This window comes from Cetorhinus maximus, chromosome 30, assembly GCF_964194155.1.
Source record: "Cetorhinus maximus chromosome 30, sCetMax3.hap1.1, whole genome shotgun sequence".
Lineage (NCBI taxonomy): Eukaryota > Metazoa > Chordata > Chondrichthyes > Lamniformes > Cetorhinidae > Cetorhinus > Cetorhinus maximus.
This window is the reverse complement of record NC_135908.1, coordinates 16,150,402-16,170,960: the sequence shown is the minus strand read 5'-3', so window position 1 is coordinate 16,170,960 and position 20,559 is coordinate 16,150,402. Positions and strand designations below refer to the sequence as shown.

The 20,559-nt window shown below is 49.6% G+C and overlaps 1 protein-coding gene across 1 annotated transcript in view; it reads left to right on the top strand.

The window, feature by feature from the left end:
• Nucleotides 1–491: 491 nt before the first annotated feature.
• The window catches only part of ca12 (carbonic anhydrase XII), a 70,769-nt gene continuing 50,701 nt past the window's right edge, over nucleotides 492–20,559 (top strand). Inside the window, exons 1-2 of the mRNA XM_078532498.1 lie at nucleotides 492–632; nucleotides 5,776–5,796. Of these exons, the coding sequence (XP_078388624.1) occupies nucleotides 551–632; nucleotides 5,776–5,796 (103 nt within the window). The 5' untranslated portion in view covers nucleotides 492–550. The remainder of the gene's footprint in view (nucleotides 633–5,775; nucleotides 5,797–20,559) is intronic.

The window sequence follows — 20,559 nt, the reverse complement described above, 5'->3', positions numbered from 1 at the left end:
GCCATTCGCCTCTTAACACCGAACGGTCCAAAGTTGAAATTGACCCTCAGGGAATTTCATTGTTTCAGTTCTCAGCCCGAATTTTGCGCGTCTGTTTCCTCCTGTTAATCTGAGTGAGACATTATCGGACAGGATATTTCAGTTACTTTATTCTAAGAAGTTTTCTGAAACTTCCTGGAGTGAAACCCAAAGATAGTGGTGTGAGAGAGATGGGTTTATTGATTTAGACACTCTCAGGAGTAGAGGAGAGTAGAGTAGGGGGGATGTGGAGTCGATGCACCATCTCCTGGATCCCATTCAGTGGGCTGTGAGTTTCTAACTGTCCCGCTTTGCCCTCGCCCTTTAATGAACAAATTGAGCTTTGAACCGGTCAGACAGGTTCCACAGTGTCCGGCATCTCACACACACACACACACACAGTAACGCCCACAGACTGGGCCAGCCTCCCGACTGCTCTCGCTATAAACAGCCCCACAGCCAGAGGGAGAGACAGACAGACAGACAGACAGGACAGCGAGAGCAGCAGCAGCAGCAGACCGGAGTCTCCATCATGTCCCTGGGACGAGGATCGCGGATCTGGGGCTCAGTAATTCTCCTCCTGCAGCTGAAGAGCCGACTCCTGGCAACTGGAGGTCAGTGAGGGGGGATCTCTGGAGGGTCCTTACTTACCCCGAGAGGAGGAGGAGGGTGGAGGGTCATCACTTACCCTGGGGAGGGAGGTGGAGGGTCATCACTTACCCTGGGGAGGGAGGGAGGGGGGGGTGGAGGGTCTTCACTGACCCTGGGAGGGGGGGAGGAGGGTCTTCACTTATGGTTGGGGGGGGGAGGGTCTTCACTTACCCTGGGGGGAGGGGGGGTGGAGAGTCATCACTTACCCTGGGGAGGGAGGTGGAGGGTCTTCACTGACCCTGGGAGGGGGGGTGGAGGGTCTTCACTGACCCTGGGTGGGGGGGGGGGGGGGAGGAGAGTCATCACTTACCCTGGGAGGGAGGGGGAGGGGGGCGGCGGGGGGGGGGAGGGTCATCACTTACCCTGGGGGGAGGGGGGGTGGAGAGTCATCACTTACCCTGGGGGGAGGGGGGGAGGAGAGTCATCACTTACCCTGGGAGGGAGGGGGAGGGGGGCGGCGGGGGGGGGAGGGTCATCACTTACCCTGGGGGGAGGGGGGGAGGAGGGTCATCACTTACCCTGGGGAGGGAGGGGGGGTGGAGGGTCATCACTTACCCTGGGGGGAAGGGGGGTGGAGAGTCATCACTTACCTGGGGGGAAGGGGGGTGGAGAGTCATCACTTACCCTGGGGGGAAGGGGGGTGGAGAGTCATCACTTACCTGGGGGGAAGGGGGGTGGAGAGTCATCACTTACCTGGGGGGAGGGGGGGTGGAGAGTCATCACTTACCCTGGGGGGAGGGGGGGAGGAGGGTCATCACTTACCCTGGGAGGAGGGGGGGAGGAGGGTCATCACTTACCCTGGGGGGAGGGGGGGTGGAGAGTCATCACTTACCTGGGGGGAAGGGGGGTGGAGAGTCATCACTTACCCTGGGGGGAAGGGGGGTGGAGAGTCATCACTTACCTGGGGGGAGGGGGGGTGGAGAGTCATCACTTACCCTGGGGGGAGGGGGGGAGGAGGGTCATCACTTACCCTGGGGGGAGGGGGGGAGGAGGGTCATCACTTACCTGGGGGGAGGGGGGGAGGAGGGTCATCACTTACCCTGGGGGGAGGGGGGGTGGAGAGTCATCACTTACCTGGGGGGAGTGGGGGAGGAGGGTCATCACTTACCTGGGGGGAAGGGGGGTGGAGAGTCATCACTTACCTGGGGGGAGGGGGGGAGGAGGGTCATCACTTACCTGGGGGGAAGGGGGGTGGAGAGTCATCACTTACCTGGGGGGAAGGGGGGTGGAGAGTCATCACTTACCTGGGGGGAGGGGGTTGGAGGGTCATCACTTACCCTGGGGAGGGGGGGTTGGAGGGTCATCACTTACCCTGGGGAGGGGGGGGGATGGAGGGTCTTCACTTGCCCTGGGGGGGGGGGAGAGAGGAGGGTCACTTATCCTGGGGGGGGGTGTGGAGGGTCTTCACTTATCCTGGGGGGGGGTGGTGGAGGGTCTTCATTTATCTGGGTTGGGATGGTATTCATTCATTCACAGTTTCATTGTTGTTCACTCAGGCTGGGTGGGTGGGTTTCAGCGTGAGGGTCCCAACAGGCTGGGTGGGTGGGTTTCAGCGTGAGGGTCCCCCCCACAGGCTGGGTGGGTGGGTTTCAGCGTGAGGGTCTCCCCCACAGGCTGGGTGGGTGGGTTTCAGCGTGAGGGTCCCCTCCACAGGCTGGGTGGGTGGGTTTCAGCGTGAGGGTCCCCCCCACAGGCTGGGTGGGTGGGTTTCAGCGCGAGGGTCTCCCCCACAGGCTGGGTGGGTGGGTTTCAGCGTGAGGGTCCCCCCCACAGGCTGGGTGGGTGGGTTTCAGTGTGAGGGTCCCCACAGGCTGGGTGGGTGGGTTTCAGCGTGAGGGTCCCCACAGGCTGGGTGGGTGGGTTTCTGTGTGAGGGTCCCAACAGGGTGGGTGGGTGGGTTTCAGCGTGAGGGTCTCCACAGTCTGGGTGGGTGGGTTTCAGCGTGAGGGTCTCCACAGTCTGGGTGGGTGGGTTTCAGCGTGAGGGTCTCCACAGTCTGGGTGGGTGGGTTTCAGCGTGAGGGTCCCCCCCACAGTCTGGGTGGGTGGGTTTCAGCGTGAGGGTCTCCACAGTCTGGGTGGGTGGGTTTCAGCGTGAGGGTCCCCCCCACAGGCTGGGTGGGTGGGTTTCTGTGTGAGGGTCCCAACAGGCTGGGTGGGTGGGTTTCAGCGTGAGGGTCTCCACAGTCTGGGTGGGTGGGTTTCAGCGTGAGGGTCTCCACAGTCTGGGTGGGTGGGTTTCAGCGTGAGGGTCCCCCCCACAGGCTGGGTGGGTGGGTTTCAGCGTGAGGGTCTCCACAGTCTGGGTGGGTGGGTTTCAGCGTGAGGGTCCCCCCCACAGTCTGGGTGGGTGGGTTTCTGTGTGAGGGTCCCAACAGGCTGGGTGGGTGGATTTCAGCGTGAGGGTCTCCACAGTCTGGGTGGGTGGGTTTCAGCGTGAGGGTCTCCACAGTCTGGGTGGGTGGGTTTCAGCGTGAGGGTCCCCCCCACAGGCTGGGTGGCTGGGTTTCAGCGTGAGGGTCCCCACAGGCTGGGTGGGTGGGTTTCAGCGTGAGGGTCTCCACAGTCTGGGTGGGTGGGTTTCAGCGTGAGGGTCCCCCCCACAGCCTGGGTGGGTGGGTTTCAGTGTGAGGGTCCCCACAGGCTGGGTGGGTGGGTTTCAGTGTGAGGGTCCCCACAGTCTGGGTGGGTGGGTTTCAGCGTGAGGGTCCCCACAGTCTGGGTGGGTGGGTTTTGGTGTGAGGGTCTCCACAGTCTGGGTGGGTGGGTTTCTGCGTGAGGGTCCCCACAGGCTGGGTGGGTGGGTTTCAGTGTGAGGGTCCCCACAGTCTGGGTGGGTGGGTTTCAGCGTGAGGGTCCCCACAGTCTGGGTGGGTGGGTTTTGGCGTGAGGGTCTCCACAGTCTGGGTGGGTGAGTTTCAGCGTGAGGGTCCCCACAGTCTGGGTGGATTTCATGCTGGAAATTTGCCTTACGGATGAGACCAGGGCTGTGAGATGGAACAGCTCGGGCCCTGGGAATGACTCTCCATTGAGGAAATGGCTTGGCTGTGAGCTGAATCTGCACTGATCAGCTCCATGAGGCACAGGGTCAGGTTAATGGACTGCAATTTCCAGGACCCGGACTTATAAATATAGGGATTTCACTCAGCATCTTGCTTCTTCTTTTTGGGATTGTGTGTATATTACGGAGGGTTCAATGGGGAACTGGAGTCTGTGTATGGGAAGAAGCTCTATAAATATCGTCATCTGTAGGTGTGGGGCTTCACAAAGTGCCGATGAATGATTTATTGTGCACTGCAGCACAGCAATGACTGGTGCTGCATGAGGGTTTACTACTTTAATAGACTTGATTTCTGTCTCCTGGCAAAAGGACCAGGTCAGATCTTGCTGGAGGGGGTAATTTTACAGGGTAGCCCCATTAGTTAGACCCTTTCTCTGCATCCTTCAGAATTTTTTTGCACCACAACTTGCTGGAAATGTGGGCTGATAATGGGAACCTTTAGTGAATGACGGGGCCAAAGCCGCCTCAGCCTTAAAGAGTCAAGCATTGAGAAATAAACAAAGGAAATAGAATGAAATCGAATGAATTAGAGTTGAATGACACAAAAAGAGGCCATTCAGCCCATCATGCCTATGCTGCCTGAAAGAACTATCCAATTAGTTCCACTCTCCGTGTCCTTTGCCCCTAAGCCTGCAAATTTTCTTCAAATATTAAAATATTTCAAATATATATCTAATTTCCTTTTGGAAGTTCCTATTGGATCAGCTTCCACTACCCGATCAGGTAGTGCATTCCATGTCGCAACAACTCACTGTGTAAATATTTTTTCTCATGATCCCTCTTGTTCTTTTGCCCATTGTCTTCAATCTGTGCCCACTGGTTACTTGCCCTCCTGCCACTGGAAACATTTTCCCCTTATTTACTCTATCAAAATGCCTGCACCTCTTCAAATCTCCCCTTGACCTCTGCTCTAAGGAGACTAACTCCAGCTTTTCCAGTCTCTCCCTGGAGACGGAAGACTTTCCCTGGGATCATTCCAATGAATCTCCTCCGTGTCCTCTCGAAGGCTTTGACATCCTCCCTGAAGTGTGGCGCCCAGAATTAGACACATTGCTCTGGCTGAGGTCTAGCTACTGTTATATAAAGGTATGGCATAATGTTCTTGTTTTTGTACTTTATGCTTATGTTTATACAGTCGTGGATCCTGTAGGCTGTTTGAATAACCTACTCAATTTGTACTGCCATCTTCAAAGGCTGAGTTTAAAAAAACCCAGGACACTCTGTTCCTGCATCAAAGGGCTCAATTAAGTTAAACATGATTTGCCTGTTAACAAATCTATCATGGATTTCACTTATTACTCCATGTTTTTCCAAGTACTAATTGAATTCCAGGTTAATATGTCTCAAACTTTCCCTACCACAGGTAAGACTATCCTTGAGTGGGTTTATCCCTCTCATCCCCTTTGAACATGAGTGTAACATTTTCAATCCTCCAGTTCTCTGGCACTTCATATTTTAGGAGGACTGTATTGGGTACAGAAAGTGAGGGAATGAAAGATTGGATAGAGAGAGAGAGAGGGGGGGAAAAAACAAACTGAAAAGAAGAGTGAAAAAAATGTAATTTTAAATCTCCAGCAATAATTTAGTACCTGCAGGAATGAGATTGAACAAGTTGAATTGGTCCCTTTCTTTTTATCTGGGTTACAGAAGTTGTTAGCCACTGCATTAGCAGGTTGGATTAAACAAATACTTGTGCTGTCAATAGCCAGCCCTGACTTGCTGTGACTGCAAGTTTAATGGGTAATTAATGTGAAAATTCAGCATTTTCTTAAACAAAATATGGAGGCTAAGGCTGAGATTCTATTTATGCAAAGCAAATAGTCGAGCAGAGTAAATCAGGCAACAAATTCTGGAGATTTGCAACTCCCAGAACATCTCCTCATCCACTGAATTTACTGGCCAGTTTTAGTATTAATAATCATGCACCATTAATCCACCAGCTATTTTTCCAGCAAGGTCTGGTCAGTTGTGTTTGACTGTGTGTGAAGGTAAATATTCAACACTTCATGATCTGGTTTCATTAATGTTTTCATATTTTCTTTACAGCATCTGAGTGGACTTACATCGGTGAGTGCTTTACTGATTTCTTTTTTCTTCCCCCCCCACCCCCCCCACCCTGTTAAAGACTGCAAATTTCACATCGCGTTGTCCGGTTGTGTGCTCACATTGCACACAGGCTGTTTCCACACCGTATGTTAGCAATCAAACTACAGTTAAGTGCAATTTATCAAGTCTCTCTCTGTCACTTTCGCATTACAAGGTCAAAATGTCAAATTGTCTTAGCTCTACTTTGGAACATATCCTGTGTAGCGTCTATCAGACAGTCAGTGAGGTTGGATGGTATAGAGTAAGATTGCCTCTCCCCCACCGCCTCACATCAGATTTGATTCAGGTTGCATTTGTATGGTGAAAACTGAAACCTGGTTACATTTCGAGCACCAATAAACTGCGTTTTTCCATTACACCCATGGCATCAGTTTGAGGTGGAAATGCAAGGCTACAGCTGAATTGTAGCTGTCTTTCCTCGTTCCCCACTGAGTCGTCCTTTCATTAGCTTTGCAAATGGAATCACATCAGAAAGGCATGTTTATCTTTAACATGGACCAAATTACCTGTTGCCTCCAAAACCCAAAATGAATGGATAAGTTTGTTTTTAAATATGGCTCCGGGTGGATCAATATTTCAAAGGTTTGTTTGCATTTGCCTATTAGCAGTGATTCAACTCTTACAGCCAACTTTTCAATTTCTGCATTTAACCACACATTTGCCCTTGTCAGAAGTTTTGACATTTTCATTGAAATAACAGCATCAGCCATTTCTTGAAAGCAATTTTTGAGCTCATAATTTGTGCAGTTAGTTCTCAGTTATTTCCTGCATGTCAGAGAGTAACGATAGAGTTTCAAAAATCTAAACCAACCTTCTCTGCTGCCAGTATTAATTATCAGGTAGGATCTAAGTCACTGGATTCGAAACTGATATCAAAACCCACCTTCTTTCTCACTGAGTTCCGCATGTTAATGAGGTTCTTACTTTCCCGATAGGAACACATAATCCCAAATTGTTAGGGCAGCGGAAGAAGGAGAACAAGTCTGTAATTATTGGCTGTAAAGCAGGACTGGACTCAGGCCACACACAATCACGGCAGCACTGAGCACAGGCCTGAGGGCCACACTTAAACATTAACAGCTGACCACCTCTTGAGGCACCCTGTAACCAACTCCCTGTCATCCTGCTTTACCCCCTGTGGTCCCATTCACTCACTAACCTCAGTATTTCATCCAAGTAACTGTTTTTCATCTGTCCGTCATGCAAGTGACCGTTAGCTGGCCTTTCAACCACATTGGCTGGGCCCAATTCTTAATGCGCTCACCATTTGTACAGTTTCTAACGGGGTATCACTGGGAGTTGCCACCCTGTCTGATCAGGGGGTGCGGAGATCAATTGTAGCAGCCCTACCCACCCCCCCCCACCCACCCCCAAAACAATCCAACTCTTTTGACCTCTGCTAACTGTGCCCAGATCAGCACTGCAACCTTGGGACCATTTGAACTGTGTGGCTCCACACTAGACCAGACTTGGGCTGAAGGGAATTCCTATAGGTTAATGTTTCGGAAAAGTATGCTTAACAAGAGAGGCATAATAGGACAATTTACTTGATGTTACCTCCTTCAGATAATTACAGACTTGTTCTGTTCCTTCTGCTGCCCGAACAGGATTATATTTTCCTATTGTAAAAGTAAGAACCTCATTACCATGCGGAACTCAGTGAGAAGGAAGGTAGATTTTAAAATCTGCAAATGTCCGTTTCGAATCCAGTGACTTAAAATCCTACCTGTTGATTAATACTGGCAGCTGAGAAGATCAGGTTGGGTTTTTACTGATAGTAACAATAGATTTTCATTCAGGAAATAACTGCGAATTGGCTCCTATCACTGCTATTTTGCATACACTATTGGTTCAAAAATTGCTTTCAAATTTTTTTTCAAAAATTGCAGGGTGGGGCCAGTAACTCTAACTCTTACCCCAGTAGATACGTGCTTAAATTCAGAAATTGGAAAAGTTGCTGTAAGAGTTATGGCACTCTGCCACGAGCTCCACAAAAATTGACACCCGTCAGCCTGGCACATTGAAGGGCGTGAAGTTTCTGTTCTTGACTGGTAGAGAGGAATTAAATTTGCCACCGAAAGTTGAATCCAACTTTCCTCTTAATTCCACGGGCTCCAATCTTATAATGGCTCCTGATAATGGTTTCCGCCACTGGTGTAGGGTTGATTGGCCTGAGGTTTCCTGGTTTATCCCTCTCCCCTTTCTTGAATAGTGCTATAAAAACCACATTACAGGAAGGACATAATAGCTCTGGAGAGAGTGCCGAGGAGGTTTACAAGAATGTTGCCAGGGTTTGAAAAGTGTAGCTACGAGGAGAGATTGGATAGGTTGGGGTTGTTTTCCCTGGAACAAAGAAGGCTGAGAGGTGACTTGATTGAGGTGTACAAAATTATGAGGGGAATAGATAGAGTGGACAGGATAAAATTGTTTCCCTTGATGGAGAATTCTAGAACCAGGGGACATAGATTCAAGATAAGTGGCAGAAGGTGTAGGGGGGACATGAGGAAGAACTTTTTTACGCAGAGGGTAGTGGGTGTCTGGAATTTGCTGCCCAAGTTGGTGGTAGAGGCAGAAACTTTAAACTCTTTTAAAAAGTACCTGGATGTGCACCTAAGGTGCTGTAAACTGCAGGGCTATGGGCCGGGTGCAGGAAGGTGGGATTAGAAAGGGCACCTGGGTGTCCTCGGGCTGGCATGGACAAGATGGGCCGAATGGCCTCCTTCTGTGCTGTAACGTTTCTATGGTTCTAATATTGGCAGCCGTTCAGCAATACCCCTGTATCCAATCAGGATTGTGAGCAATGCCTCTACTTTTCCACTTTTGTTTTTCTCATCAACCTAGGATGCTTTTCAATCTAGACCAGATGATTTATCAACATTTCAGTAATGCTAATCTTTTCAGTACATCCTTTCTACCTTATTATTCTGCCTATAACGCTTTTTTCCCCCTTTTAATTTATATAATTTACTTCCTTTGTAAAGACAGATACAAAGTAGCTATTTAATACTTAAACCAAGTCCTTGACACAATATTATTACAGCGCAATGATCAACTCTAATTTAATACCTTAGCCAAAGGGTTGGGTGTTACAATGTAATGTTGGATAAGGTTGGATACTTCATTGTAATAGTGAGCTTTAATATTTCTTCTCTTTATTGTTGTGCTGTAAGTGAGCTTTACCCAGTAAAAGTATCCCATATCCATTGTCCAACTGAAGTTAACGGTTAAGCCTGAGCACATTAATCCAGAAATGGTTGTTGGTAAAGATGTAGATTTTGATTCATAAGGGTCTCCATTGTCTTATGAAGCCTCCTGTTGAGCCATGAACAGAACATTGGGTGAGTCCAGAACTAGGGGACACTGTTTTAAAATTAGGGGTCGCCCTTATAGGACAGAGGTGAGGAGAATTTTTCCCTCCTGAAGGTTGAGAGACTTTGGAATTCTCTGCCTCACAGCAGTGGAGGTGGAGGGGAGGGGCGGGGTCATTGAATATTTTTAAGGCAGAGGTAGATAGATTCTCGTTAGGCAAGGGGATCAAAGGTTAACGGGGGTAGAAGGGAATGTAGAACTCGAAACGCAAACAGATCAGCCATGATCTAATTGAATGGCGGAGCAGGCCCGAGGGGCCGAATGGCCTACTCCTGCTATTTTGTATGTTGGTACAACAGCAGGTAGAAGGAAAAAGTCCAAATTGAGTCTCAGCGGCTGATCCCATTGGAGACCTCTTGGTTGTAGAAACAAATTCGGTTTCCTAATGGAGGTGGGAATCGGGAGACGGGGCCGATTCCCCTCCGCAATCACATCTCTGCAATCCCACCTCCGCCATCAGCATTGCCGGGAATCCGGACCTTCCAGGGGTTCCTCCTGGGTCTTCTATCACTGTCATTCTCTTGCTTGTTTGCAGCCCCTTTTATGCTTTGCTTCCTGGGGGTTTGCCCTTTTCCAGCCAAGTTATTTAGCCCTCCCTCCCCCTCTTTTTCCCTTCTGCACATGCTCTTTTGCGACATCTTTATTTTAATATTGCTTGACCTCAGTCCACCAGTTTCAAAACCAAGGCTCTTTTCTAATCTGTACAAGGCTACAATATCTCATCTCACCCGGTTCAGACACACAAACCTATTGCACGCGATAACACAAGCTGGTTTTAGCAAGGTTACAAAATCAAACGTTAGCAAAAGAAAAATGAGTGTTTGGCAAGAATCAGCGCTCAGAAATGAGCAATACAAAAGTTAGAACTTGTTTGGCCTGGAGATGGCTTTTCCACCCTCATTGGCAGAACCGCACTGGGAGTGAAGCACTCCAGAGCAGGGCAGGTTAATAGCCCCACCTCTCCTCCTGTCCAGGGAGGGACCGGGAATTTCTGGCCAAGGTTTTAACTAAGGACAGGACTAAACCTGTCAGACAGAAGTGAATCTTCAACCATTTGTTTGGATGCATCTCAACTACAAGTCAAGACTTAGCAAACTCTCTATCCGTTGAACAGATATGCAGACAGGATACCCACAAGTGGTCAAACCCATTTTGAATGTTGTTGTCTTAGTGACTGACCAGGGTTCTCTTCCCTTCGGCTACAGTAAAGTTCTTCAGGTTTATATACAGTTAACAGACGGAGTGTGGAAGGGACTTTGACTTCCTGGGTCTTCTATCGCTGTCATTCTCTTGCTTGCTCAACTCCTTTTACCCCTCGCTTCCTGGAGCCTTGACCCCTTTCCAGCCAGGTTATTCAGCCCTCCCTCCCCCTCCTCTTTCTTCCTTCTGCACATCCCCTTTTGCGGCCTCTCTATTTTAATATTGCTTGTTCATGGCTCAGTCTACCAATCTGAAAACCACAAGATTTGCTCTCCTAGTCGCTCTATGGATGCAGTAAACTGACAAGAATACTGCATCTTATCTGCTGCGCATACACAAACCAGATGCATGCAATGACATCTGTTTTAGCAAGGCTACAAAATCAAATCTTAGCAAAAGAAAAATAAGTTTTTGGCAAGAATCAACATTTGGAACTGACCAGTATAAAAGTTAGTCCTTTCGAGTAGGACAAGGTGACTAGCCATCCTGTGTTTTATGGGATTGTCCTGGAATTTAGTGATTGTCCCACATCCAGTACCATTTCTTCCCAGGATACCGTATGTCCTGTATTTTGGGTCAACGGCTCCCAGACTACTGGCGAGTCTCCTCTTGTTGCCATAGTACATTTGGCACTCAAGCACGTGCAATGTGCTGATGCTGTCTGTGCACTGCTGTGTTGGCAGCCTTCTCGGCCATGGTGTGTGAGGTGGTTGCCTGGATTTGGGCTGGAGCCAAAGAGCCTTGAGGAGGAGTGGGGGGACTCCCTGAAAGTTAATTTGGTTGGGGGGGGGCTTGTCGGGGGCGGTCTAGGCCTGGCAGTCCCGAGCTAGTGGAGTGGGAGCGGCGGGTTGGGCAAGGGAGGGGGAGTCGGGGAAGTAATGGCGCAGCCCGAACCTTGGGTGGGTGGGTGGGGTGTGTAGTTATGTCCAAATCTTGGGGGCAGGAGGTTGGTGGCAACCCAAGGGAGTGGAGTTGGGGAGAGTTGTTTGTATGATGGGGAGGAACGCAGAGTGTGGAGGGTGCAGCTTGAGGAGAGAGGAGGCTGACTGTAAGTAAAAAAAACAAGAAAAAAATGCGGAATGTTGCGAGGTGTCTAGCACCCACTTACCCCGATCTCCAGTCTTGCCAGCAGCCCCCAATCCCACCAGGTCTCCTTACATGCCAGCACACCACTGCCCAAAACCCCCCTCCCCCACCCCAGGTAAGCTGCCTCACCAACACCCCCACACTCCCCCCGTCCCCCAGTCTCCAATGTCCCTTATTTTATTTCCTGAGATTTGGTCATCCTGGAATAGGGGACCATAGCTTGGCAGCTTGATCACAACCTTATTATCACAACTGTGATATTTGTGCAGAACAGCTTTTCCAGAAAGGATTTGCAAACATCTGGCATACCTCAAAAATGAGATGCCATCCTAGAGCTACAACACAGGACTACTTCCATTTCAAATGACGGAAGACAGAGCAGAGCAATCCCCCAACCAATAGATCTAAGTTCTGCAACCCTGCCACATCAGATTGTGAATCGTGGTGGACAATTAAACAACTAACAGGAGGAGGAGGTTCCACAAATATCCCCATCCTCAATGATGGGAGTGCAAAAGACCAGGTTGAAGCATTTGCAACCACCTTCAGCCAGAAGTGCTGAGTGGATGATGCATCTTGGCCTCCTCCTGGTCCTCGGCCTCCTGAGGTCCTCAGTCTTCGGCCAAGTCGATTCGCTCCACATGATATCAAGGAATGGCTGAAGACACTGGATACAGCAAAGGCTATGGGACCTGACAACATTCAGCATATAGTACTGAACACTTGTGCTCCAGAACTTGCCGCACCCTTAGCCAAGCTGTTCCAGTACAGCTACAACTCTGGCATCTACCCGGCAATGTGGAAAACTACCCAGGTATGTCCTGTCCACAAAAAGCAGGACAAATCCAACCTGGCCAATTACCGCCCCATCAGTCTACTCTTAATCATCAGCAAAGTGATGGAAGGTGTCGTCGACAGTGCTATCAAGCGGCAGCACCTTCCAAACCCATGACCTCTACCACCTAGAAGGACATGAGCAGCAGATAGATGGGAACACCGCCACCTGCAAGTTCCCCTCCAAGTCACTCACCATCCTGACTTGGAAATATATCGCCATTCCTTCACTGTTGCTGGGTCAAAATCCTGGAACTCCCTTTCTGTTAGCACTGTGGGTGTACCTACACCACATGGGCTGCAACGGTTCAAGAAGGCAGCTCAGCATCACTTTTTCAAGGGCAACTAGGGATGAGCAATGAATGCTGCTCTAGCCAGTAATACTCGCGTTCTGTGAACAAATTTTTTTTAAAATGGGCTTGTGCGCACATTGGTCCAGAAATCATGTTGTGCAAATTTGTTCCAACTGGTATTTGTCAGCACGACTCCACTACACAGGACTTGGGTGTACATCTATTTCATCCAGCAGTACTGGCCCTGTCTGCTGTGGCTCAGTGGCCCTGTTATTGCCTCTGAGTCAGAAGGTTGTGGGTTCATGTCCCAGTCCAGGGCCTTAGCACGATATCCAGGCTGACCGTTCAGAGGAGTACTGAGGGAGTGCTGCACTGTCAGAGATGTGCAAAATGGCTGCTATGTTTCTTGCATTACAACAGTGGCTGTGTTTTGATGTTAAACAGAGGCCCTGGCTGTCTTCTCGAAGTTGTAAAAGATCCCATGGCATCATTTCAGGAAGAATTAACCTGCCGCTTTCCTGACTAATGTTTAGTCCTAAATCCATCGCCCTTCCCCATCTCTGTAATATCCTCTAGTCTCACAACCCTCTCAGACACCTGCGCTCCTCTAATCCGGGCCTCTAGAGAATCCTTGATTTTAATTGTTGCCATTGGTGGCTGTGCCATCAGCTGCCAGGGTGCCAAGGTCTGGAATATCCCCCCGCTAAAAGTCTCTGCCTCGTTTTCCTACTTAAAGGCGCTCCTTAAAACCTACCTATTTGACCAAGCTTTGACCATCTGCCCTAATATCTTCTAATGTGGGTATCTAATTGTGAAGCACCTTGGGGCATTTAATTGCATTAAAGGTACCAAGTAACCAAAAGTAGTTATTTTCTATTATTCATTCATGGGAGGGGGGCATTGCTGGCTAGGCTAGCATTTATTGCCCATCCCTAATTGCCCTTGAGAACTGAGTGGCTCGCTAGGCCACTTCAGAGGGCAGTTAAGAGTCAACCACATTGCTGTGGGTCTGGGGTCACATGTAGTCCAGACCAGGTAAGGACGGCAGATTTCCTTCCCTAAAGGACATTACTGAACCAGATGGGTTTTTACGACAATCGGCAATGGTCATCATCAGACTTTTAATTTTGGATTTTTATTGAATTCAAATTTCACCATCTGCTGTGGTGGGATTTGAACCCAGGTCCCCAGAATATTACCCTCAGTCTCTGGATTATTAGTCCAGTGACAATCCCATGACGCCACTGCCTTCCTAAATCGCTAAAAACGGATCCAGGCCATCCTTACATTGATGTTTGCTGTGCATAAATTGGCTGCCGTGTTTCCTACATAGAACAGTTGCTACACTTCGAAAGTAAGGAATCCTGAGGTTGTAAAATGTGCGACATGAATGCAAGTTTTCCTTTATTCATCCAGCATTTGCATGCGCACTTGTTCTCTCTGGCACTTGGTGCAGTGAGGCTCTCGATTTCTTTTCTTCACACGGGTTTAGATTATGGAGCGCCCTTGCCCTCTTGAAAAAAATGTTCTCACCAACGTAATTCAGAGTGTACCTTCCTGCGGCTCTGTGTCCACATCAATGATGCTAGTTGCTGGTGAACGTGGTGGGGCTGGTCGGCAGTGGGTTAAAATAGTCAAGTCCGGAGGTAACAAGGGCACAGGTGAGGTTTTCTGCAGCAGATGGGCTGAGGTGCCCTGAAGTTGGGCAGCTCCGGGTGAAGTTGGTTGCGATTGACCTGGTTCAGCCTCACATAATGGCCGGGGGTTTTGGCGGGGGGCGGGGTGGGGGTTGGGTGGATCAGCAGCGAGGGAACTGACAGGCTAAATGAATTAGTTAGCTTTGTCTAAAAGGAGGGGGAGATTACGGAGCCGGGGACCAATTGAAAGAAGGGGAAAATGGGTTGATTACAGTGACGGTGAGATATGGTGGACCTCCGTCCTGTTTAATAACACATTATGCATCTTTAGAGAGCACTTGTGGTTTGTCTGTAGCCTTGAGCACTTTGATCAGGCTACTGCACACTGTGAGCTGTGTGAGTGTATTACTGAGTCTTGGGATCATTTGGAGCTTGTATTTCAGAGGTGGGTGTGGGACTTTGGTTCAGGTAGGTTACAGAGAACCACCAGGGATTCCTCCAGGTGTTGGAAATAATTCATCGTGGACCCCTGGGGATCCCTGGCTTGTCTTTAAGTGTTGGGTCAACCTCGAAGCTGCTTTTTTAGCTTATAGTCTGTGGTTGAAAGCTGCCCGAAACTGGACAGGAAACATGATACCCAATTTCTAATTACACTCCGCACAATCAGCATGCAGCTCAGTGTGCTTGCTCTGGATGATAACTAGTCTCTGCAAAACTAATTGAAACATGTAGGGCCAGCAGTTACAGATCAAAATTCCCTGGGCCAGTCGACTGGGGAAGGATGCAGCAGGAGGTGTGGACTATTCGAATGGCTGAAGCCTCATATAGGAGTAGCCTGCTTGAATGGTTGAGCCCATACCCGCTGGGTATTGGCTGCAGCTCCATCAGGCATTCCTGGAGCCAGCTGGCTAAGTCACGTGCAGGGGGATAACCCGGCACCGGCGGTGGGGGGAGGGGAGGGTGTTGGGCGGAACCCGCGGTGGGCCGGCAGTGGTCCCGTCTTCTGGCGTTTTGATGTTGAGCAGGTTACAGTCCTCCTCCCCCACAACGTCAATGTCTTGGTTACCGCGGAGTACCACTGACTCTGGCCCAATAGCTTCAGCTACGTTGGTGTCAGCCGTTGCTCCATGGGGAGTATTCTCACCTCTGAGTCAGAAGGTTGTGGATTCAAGTCCCACGCCAGAGTCATCATAGAATCCAGACGGACACTCGGCACTGAGGGAGCGCTGCACTGTCAGAGGTCCAGCTTTCAGATGAGTCGCTAAACCTATCAGGAGGATGTAAAAGATCCCATGGTACTTTTTGTAGGGAGCAGAGTTCCTGACAGATATTTATCATTCAACCTATGTTGTTAAATAGCAGGTTACCTGGTCACTGTCACCTTTTTTAAATTCTTTCATGGGGTGTGGGCATCGCTGGCTAGGCCAGCATTTTTTTTGCCCCTCCCTAATTACCCTTGAGAAGGTGGTGGTGAGTTGCCTTCTTAAACCGCTGCAGCCCATGTGGTGTAGGTACACCCACAGGGCTGTTAGGGAGGGAGCTCCAGGATTTTGAAACGGCGATATATTTCCAAGTCAGGCTGGTGAGTGGCTTGGAGGGGAACTTCCAGGTGGTGGTGCTCCCATGTGTCTGCTGCCCTTGTCCTTCTAGATGGTAGAGGTTACTGGTTTGGAAGGTGTTGTCGAAGGAACCTTGCTGTGTTGCTGCAGTGCATCTTGTAGATGGTACACACTGCTGCTACTGTGAAACGGTGGTGGAGGGAGTGAATGTTTAAGGGGGTGCCGATCAAGCGGGCTGCTTTGTCCTGGATGGTGTCAAGCTTCTTGAGTGTTGTTGGAGCTGCACTCATTCAGGCAAGCGGGGAGTATTCCATCACACTCCTGACTTCTGCCTTTGTAGATGATGGACAGGCTTTGGGGAGCCAGGAAGTGAATTACTCATCGTGGGATTCCCAGCCTCTGACCTGCTCTTGTAGCCACAGTATTTATATGGCTAGTCCAGCTCAGGATGTTGATAGTGGGGGATTCAGTGATGGTAATGCCATTGAATGTCACGGGTAGATGGTTGGATTCTCTCTTGTTGGAGATGGCCATTGCCTAGGAACTTGTCTGGCGCAAATGTTACTTGAGCTAAATAACAGGTTACCTGCTCACTATCACCTTTTTTTTTTCAAATTCTTTCTCAAACCTATTACTTAAACCGTGCTGTTTTTGTGGGATCTTGCTGTGTGCAATTGGCTTGCTGCAGGAAGGTAAGTCTGTTACTGGACGGCGCATTTGCAGCGCTAGAAATGGCTCTGATATGGGCGCTGGGTGGAAGAGGAGCAGTAAGTGGAGAGTTTTGATTGTGATTTCTGGCTCCTTCCTAAGGGCTGTGCTGGATCTTTGAAAGAAAGCTACCCAATTAACACTCCCACGCTCTGTTTTTTAAAAAAAAAAGTATTTTTCCAACTCTTTTTTGAAAGTTACTATTGAATCTGCTTCCAATATCCATCCCCAGCGTTCCAGGTCATGACCAGGATTTTTTAGGGGGTGGGTTTCACCAAAGAGTCAATGGGGAACACATCCCTGCCAATACTGGGCCACCTCACAGCCACTTCATGCTCTGGGGGGGGGCATTGATTTGCTGGAGGGAGGCAGGATTTCTGCCTTCACCCGGGAGGAAGTCCCGCCTCAGCGAGCCAATGGCCTGGCCAGCTGACCTATAGCCCCAGCAGCGCCAGAGCTGCGGTGGACAGGACTGGGACTGCAAGCAGGCTCCGGGGTCTTAAGTCCTGGAGCCCAGGGCCGGGTGAGTGCGGGGTGTCTCGGGACCAGGAGGGGAGAGGTCAGGCCCAGGTGGTGGGCAGAGGAGGGCTGGGAGTGTCGACGGAGAGGCCAGGGAAGGAAGAAGCACCCACTGGGGGTGGGGGGCAGACCTTGTGAAGGGTTGGGTGTGGGGGGAGGGGGCGGGTGTTGGCGCCTGACGTTGAAAGGAGGCCTTTGATGGAGGTGCACCCCTACCCCAACCCACCCTCCTCCCCTCCCTCACCACACACCCCCTCCTCCTCCTCCTCTTCTCCCCCCATCCCCACCACCACCACCACTACCACCACCACCCCCTCCTCCTTCCCACCTTCTTGCCTGATGTCTGAGCAGTGAACTGCCGATCTTCACCCCTGCTCCTGAAGTCCCTCCCGCCTGCCTCCAAATTGAGGCTGGGTGGGAAAGGGCCCTGAGGTGGTCATTAATCGCCCGCCTAAGGGCCTCAACTGGGGTAAGGTTGGGTGGCTGGCCAAGGCCTTGCCTGTCCCACCATAAAATTGATGACTGGTCAGGGTGGATGGGAGGGCGGTGGGAAAACCATCTGGGGAATTTTACAGGCACCACCCCCATCCCCATCCCCACCCCCATCCCCCACCCCCATCCCCCATCCCCATCCCAACCCCCATCCCCATCCCCATCCCCACCCCCATCCCCCATCCCCATCCCCACCCCCACCCCCATCCCCATCCCCACCCCCATCCCCACCCCCTGCAAACCCATTGGAAGGGAACCACAGAATTCCGTACCATAACTTGCTGGGTAAAAACATTTGTCCTCCTCGTCCCTCGAGCTGGTTTTCCAATGACCTTTAGTAGAGGCTAAATAATGTTAATGATGGTCGCCATAATACTTCGTCAAAACACATCTAAGACTTTGCTGCATGTAATATCCAGGGTTCTTGAGGAGGTTGCCATGGGTGTGTGATTCATGCTGCCCATTGTAAGAACTCGTAATGCGTTTGCACAGCTGTAAAAGGGAATTCTATTTGCATATCTCTTTGAAATTTCAGTTACAATTAGCATAATAATCAACTCCAGCTCTTGCCTCCTTTGCAGAAGGCGTAATACACGTAAATACTGCCTGATGTTGCAGATGAGGTAGTGAATCATTGTAAGTGTTAACCTGTAAACAGATGAATGACAGAATGTAAGAAATGAAAGCAGGAGTAATATCCAGTCACATCATGGCTGATCTTCTGCATCAATCTCACTTTCCTGTCCAGTTCTTTAGACCCCCTGAGTCGAAAAATCCATCGGCCTCACTGAGCACCCTCTCTGGGATACAGAGTTCCAAAGAGTCACAACCCGCTGAGTGAAGGAATTTCACAGAAGGCGGGATTTCTGCCCTGCTGTGTCATTGTTCACATGGAGACCCGACAGTGGCCAGTTTTTTTCATTTATTCACGGGATGTGGGCTTTGCTGGCTGGGCCAGCATTTATTGCCCATCCCTAATTGCCCCTTGAGAAGGTGGTGGTGAGCTGCCTTCTTGAACCGCTGCAGTCCATGTGGTGTAGGTACACCCACAGTGCTGTTAGGGAGGGGATTCCAGGATTTTGACCCAGTGACAGTGAAGGAACGGCGATATATTTCCAAGCGAGGATGGTGAGTGACTTGGAGGGAAACTTCCAATTAAATGCCTGATTGCACTTCAGTTCCGTAGATAGATTGGAGAGGTCTGGACTGTTTTCCCTGGAGGAGAAGAGAAGGGAAGGAGATTTGATAGAGGTGTTCAAAATCATGAGGGGCCTGGACAGAGTAGATGAGGGGAAAAACTGTTCCCATTGATTCGAGAACGAGAGGGCGCAGGTTTAAGGTAATTGACAAAAGAAGCAATGACGAGATGAGAAACCTTTTCACACAGCAAATGGTTAGGATCTGGAATGCACTGCCCGAGAGTGTGGTGGAGGCAGGTTCAATCGAAGCATTCAAAAGGGAATTAGACTGTTATCGGAAGAGGGAGAATGTGCAGGGTTACGGGGAGAAGACAGGGGAGTGGCACCAGGTGAACTGCTCCTTCCGAGAGCCAGCACAGACACGATGGGCCGAATGGTTCTCTTTATCTCAGCCCGATCCCTTTTATTTTAGTTCTAGACTCTCCAGCCAGGGGTAATAGCCTCTCAGGATCTACCGTCAAGTCCTTTTAAGAATCTTATCCGCTTCAATGGGAAAACCTTCGTTCTCTAAACTCTGGAGAACATTGGCCCATTCTACTTGATCTCTCAGCCCAGTAGCCAATCTGGTGAACCTTTGTTGCATCCCCTCCAAGGCCAAATCTGTACTCTGTACTCCAGGTGTGGTCTCACCAAGGTTCTATATCATTGCAGTAAGACTCCTTACTCTCGTGCTCCAAGCCCCTCGCAATAAAGCCTGACGTACAATTGGCCTTCCTAATTGCTTGCTGTACCTCCATGTTAATTTTGTAACAAGGATACCCGCAAATGCCCCATGAATACCAACGTTTTGATAGACTCTCACCTTTTTAAAAATTACTCTGCTTTGCTATGGTTCCCACCAATTATGCTCCATCTGCCAACTTCTTACCCAATCATTTAACATGTCTGCATCCCATTATGCCCTCCTCACAGCTTTACTTTCCCACCTCGCTCTGTATTGTCAGCGAGCTTGGCTATATGTTACACTCCGTCCCCTCATCCAAATATTGATATAGATTGTGAATAGCTGAGTCCCCGGTACTGAGCCTTGCCGTACCCCACTAATTACAGCCTGCCAATTCGAAAGTGGACCCGTTTATCCCTTACTCTGTTTTCTGTCCGTTAAACAATCCATGCTAACATACTATCCCCAAGCTCATGAACCCTAATCTTTTCATGTGGAATCTTATCATGTGCCTTCTGAAAATCTAAACACGCTACATCGTTCTTTATCTATCCGCTAGTTACACCCTCAAAAGCTCTTAATAGATTTATCAAGCACGATTTCCCTTTCATAAAGCCACTTGGACTCTGTAATAAACATGTTGTGGTTTTCTAAGTAATCCTTAATAATAGAATCTAACATTTTCCCTACTACAGATGTCAGGCTAACTGGTTCCCTGCTTTCTCTTTCCCTCCTTTCTTGAATGGCAGAGTTTCATTTGATACCTTCCAATCCACTCTCTGGAATCAGGAGAATTCTGTAAGAATACGACAAAGTGACAGGCAGGAAAAGAGCCACTGCTCCAACCAATCTGTCCCTTACAACGATGTTGCTTTGTATTTAAAATGATAAAGATTTGATGCATTTCAACTCCCTCTTTAGCTGGTTTTCCATCTTCCGCCCTTCAAAAACTCATCCAAAACTCTGCTGCTTGCATTCCGGTTTGCGCCATGTCTTATTCACCCATCACCCCTACACTTGCCTTTTGTCCCACTACATCTTTGGTGTTTAATCTCCCCCTGCCCTCTAACCCATTCCTGACCTTCCCTTTTGTTCTGCATTTCCCTCACCCCCTTTTCCAACAGCATAAAACCCATCACATTTCTACCGCTCTACAATTCCGAA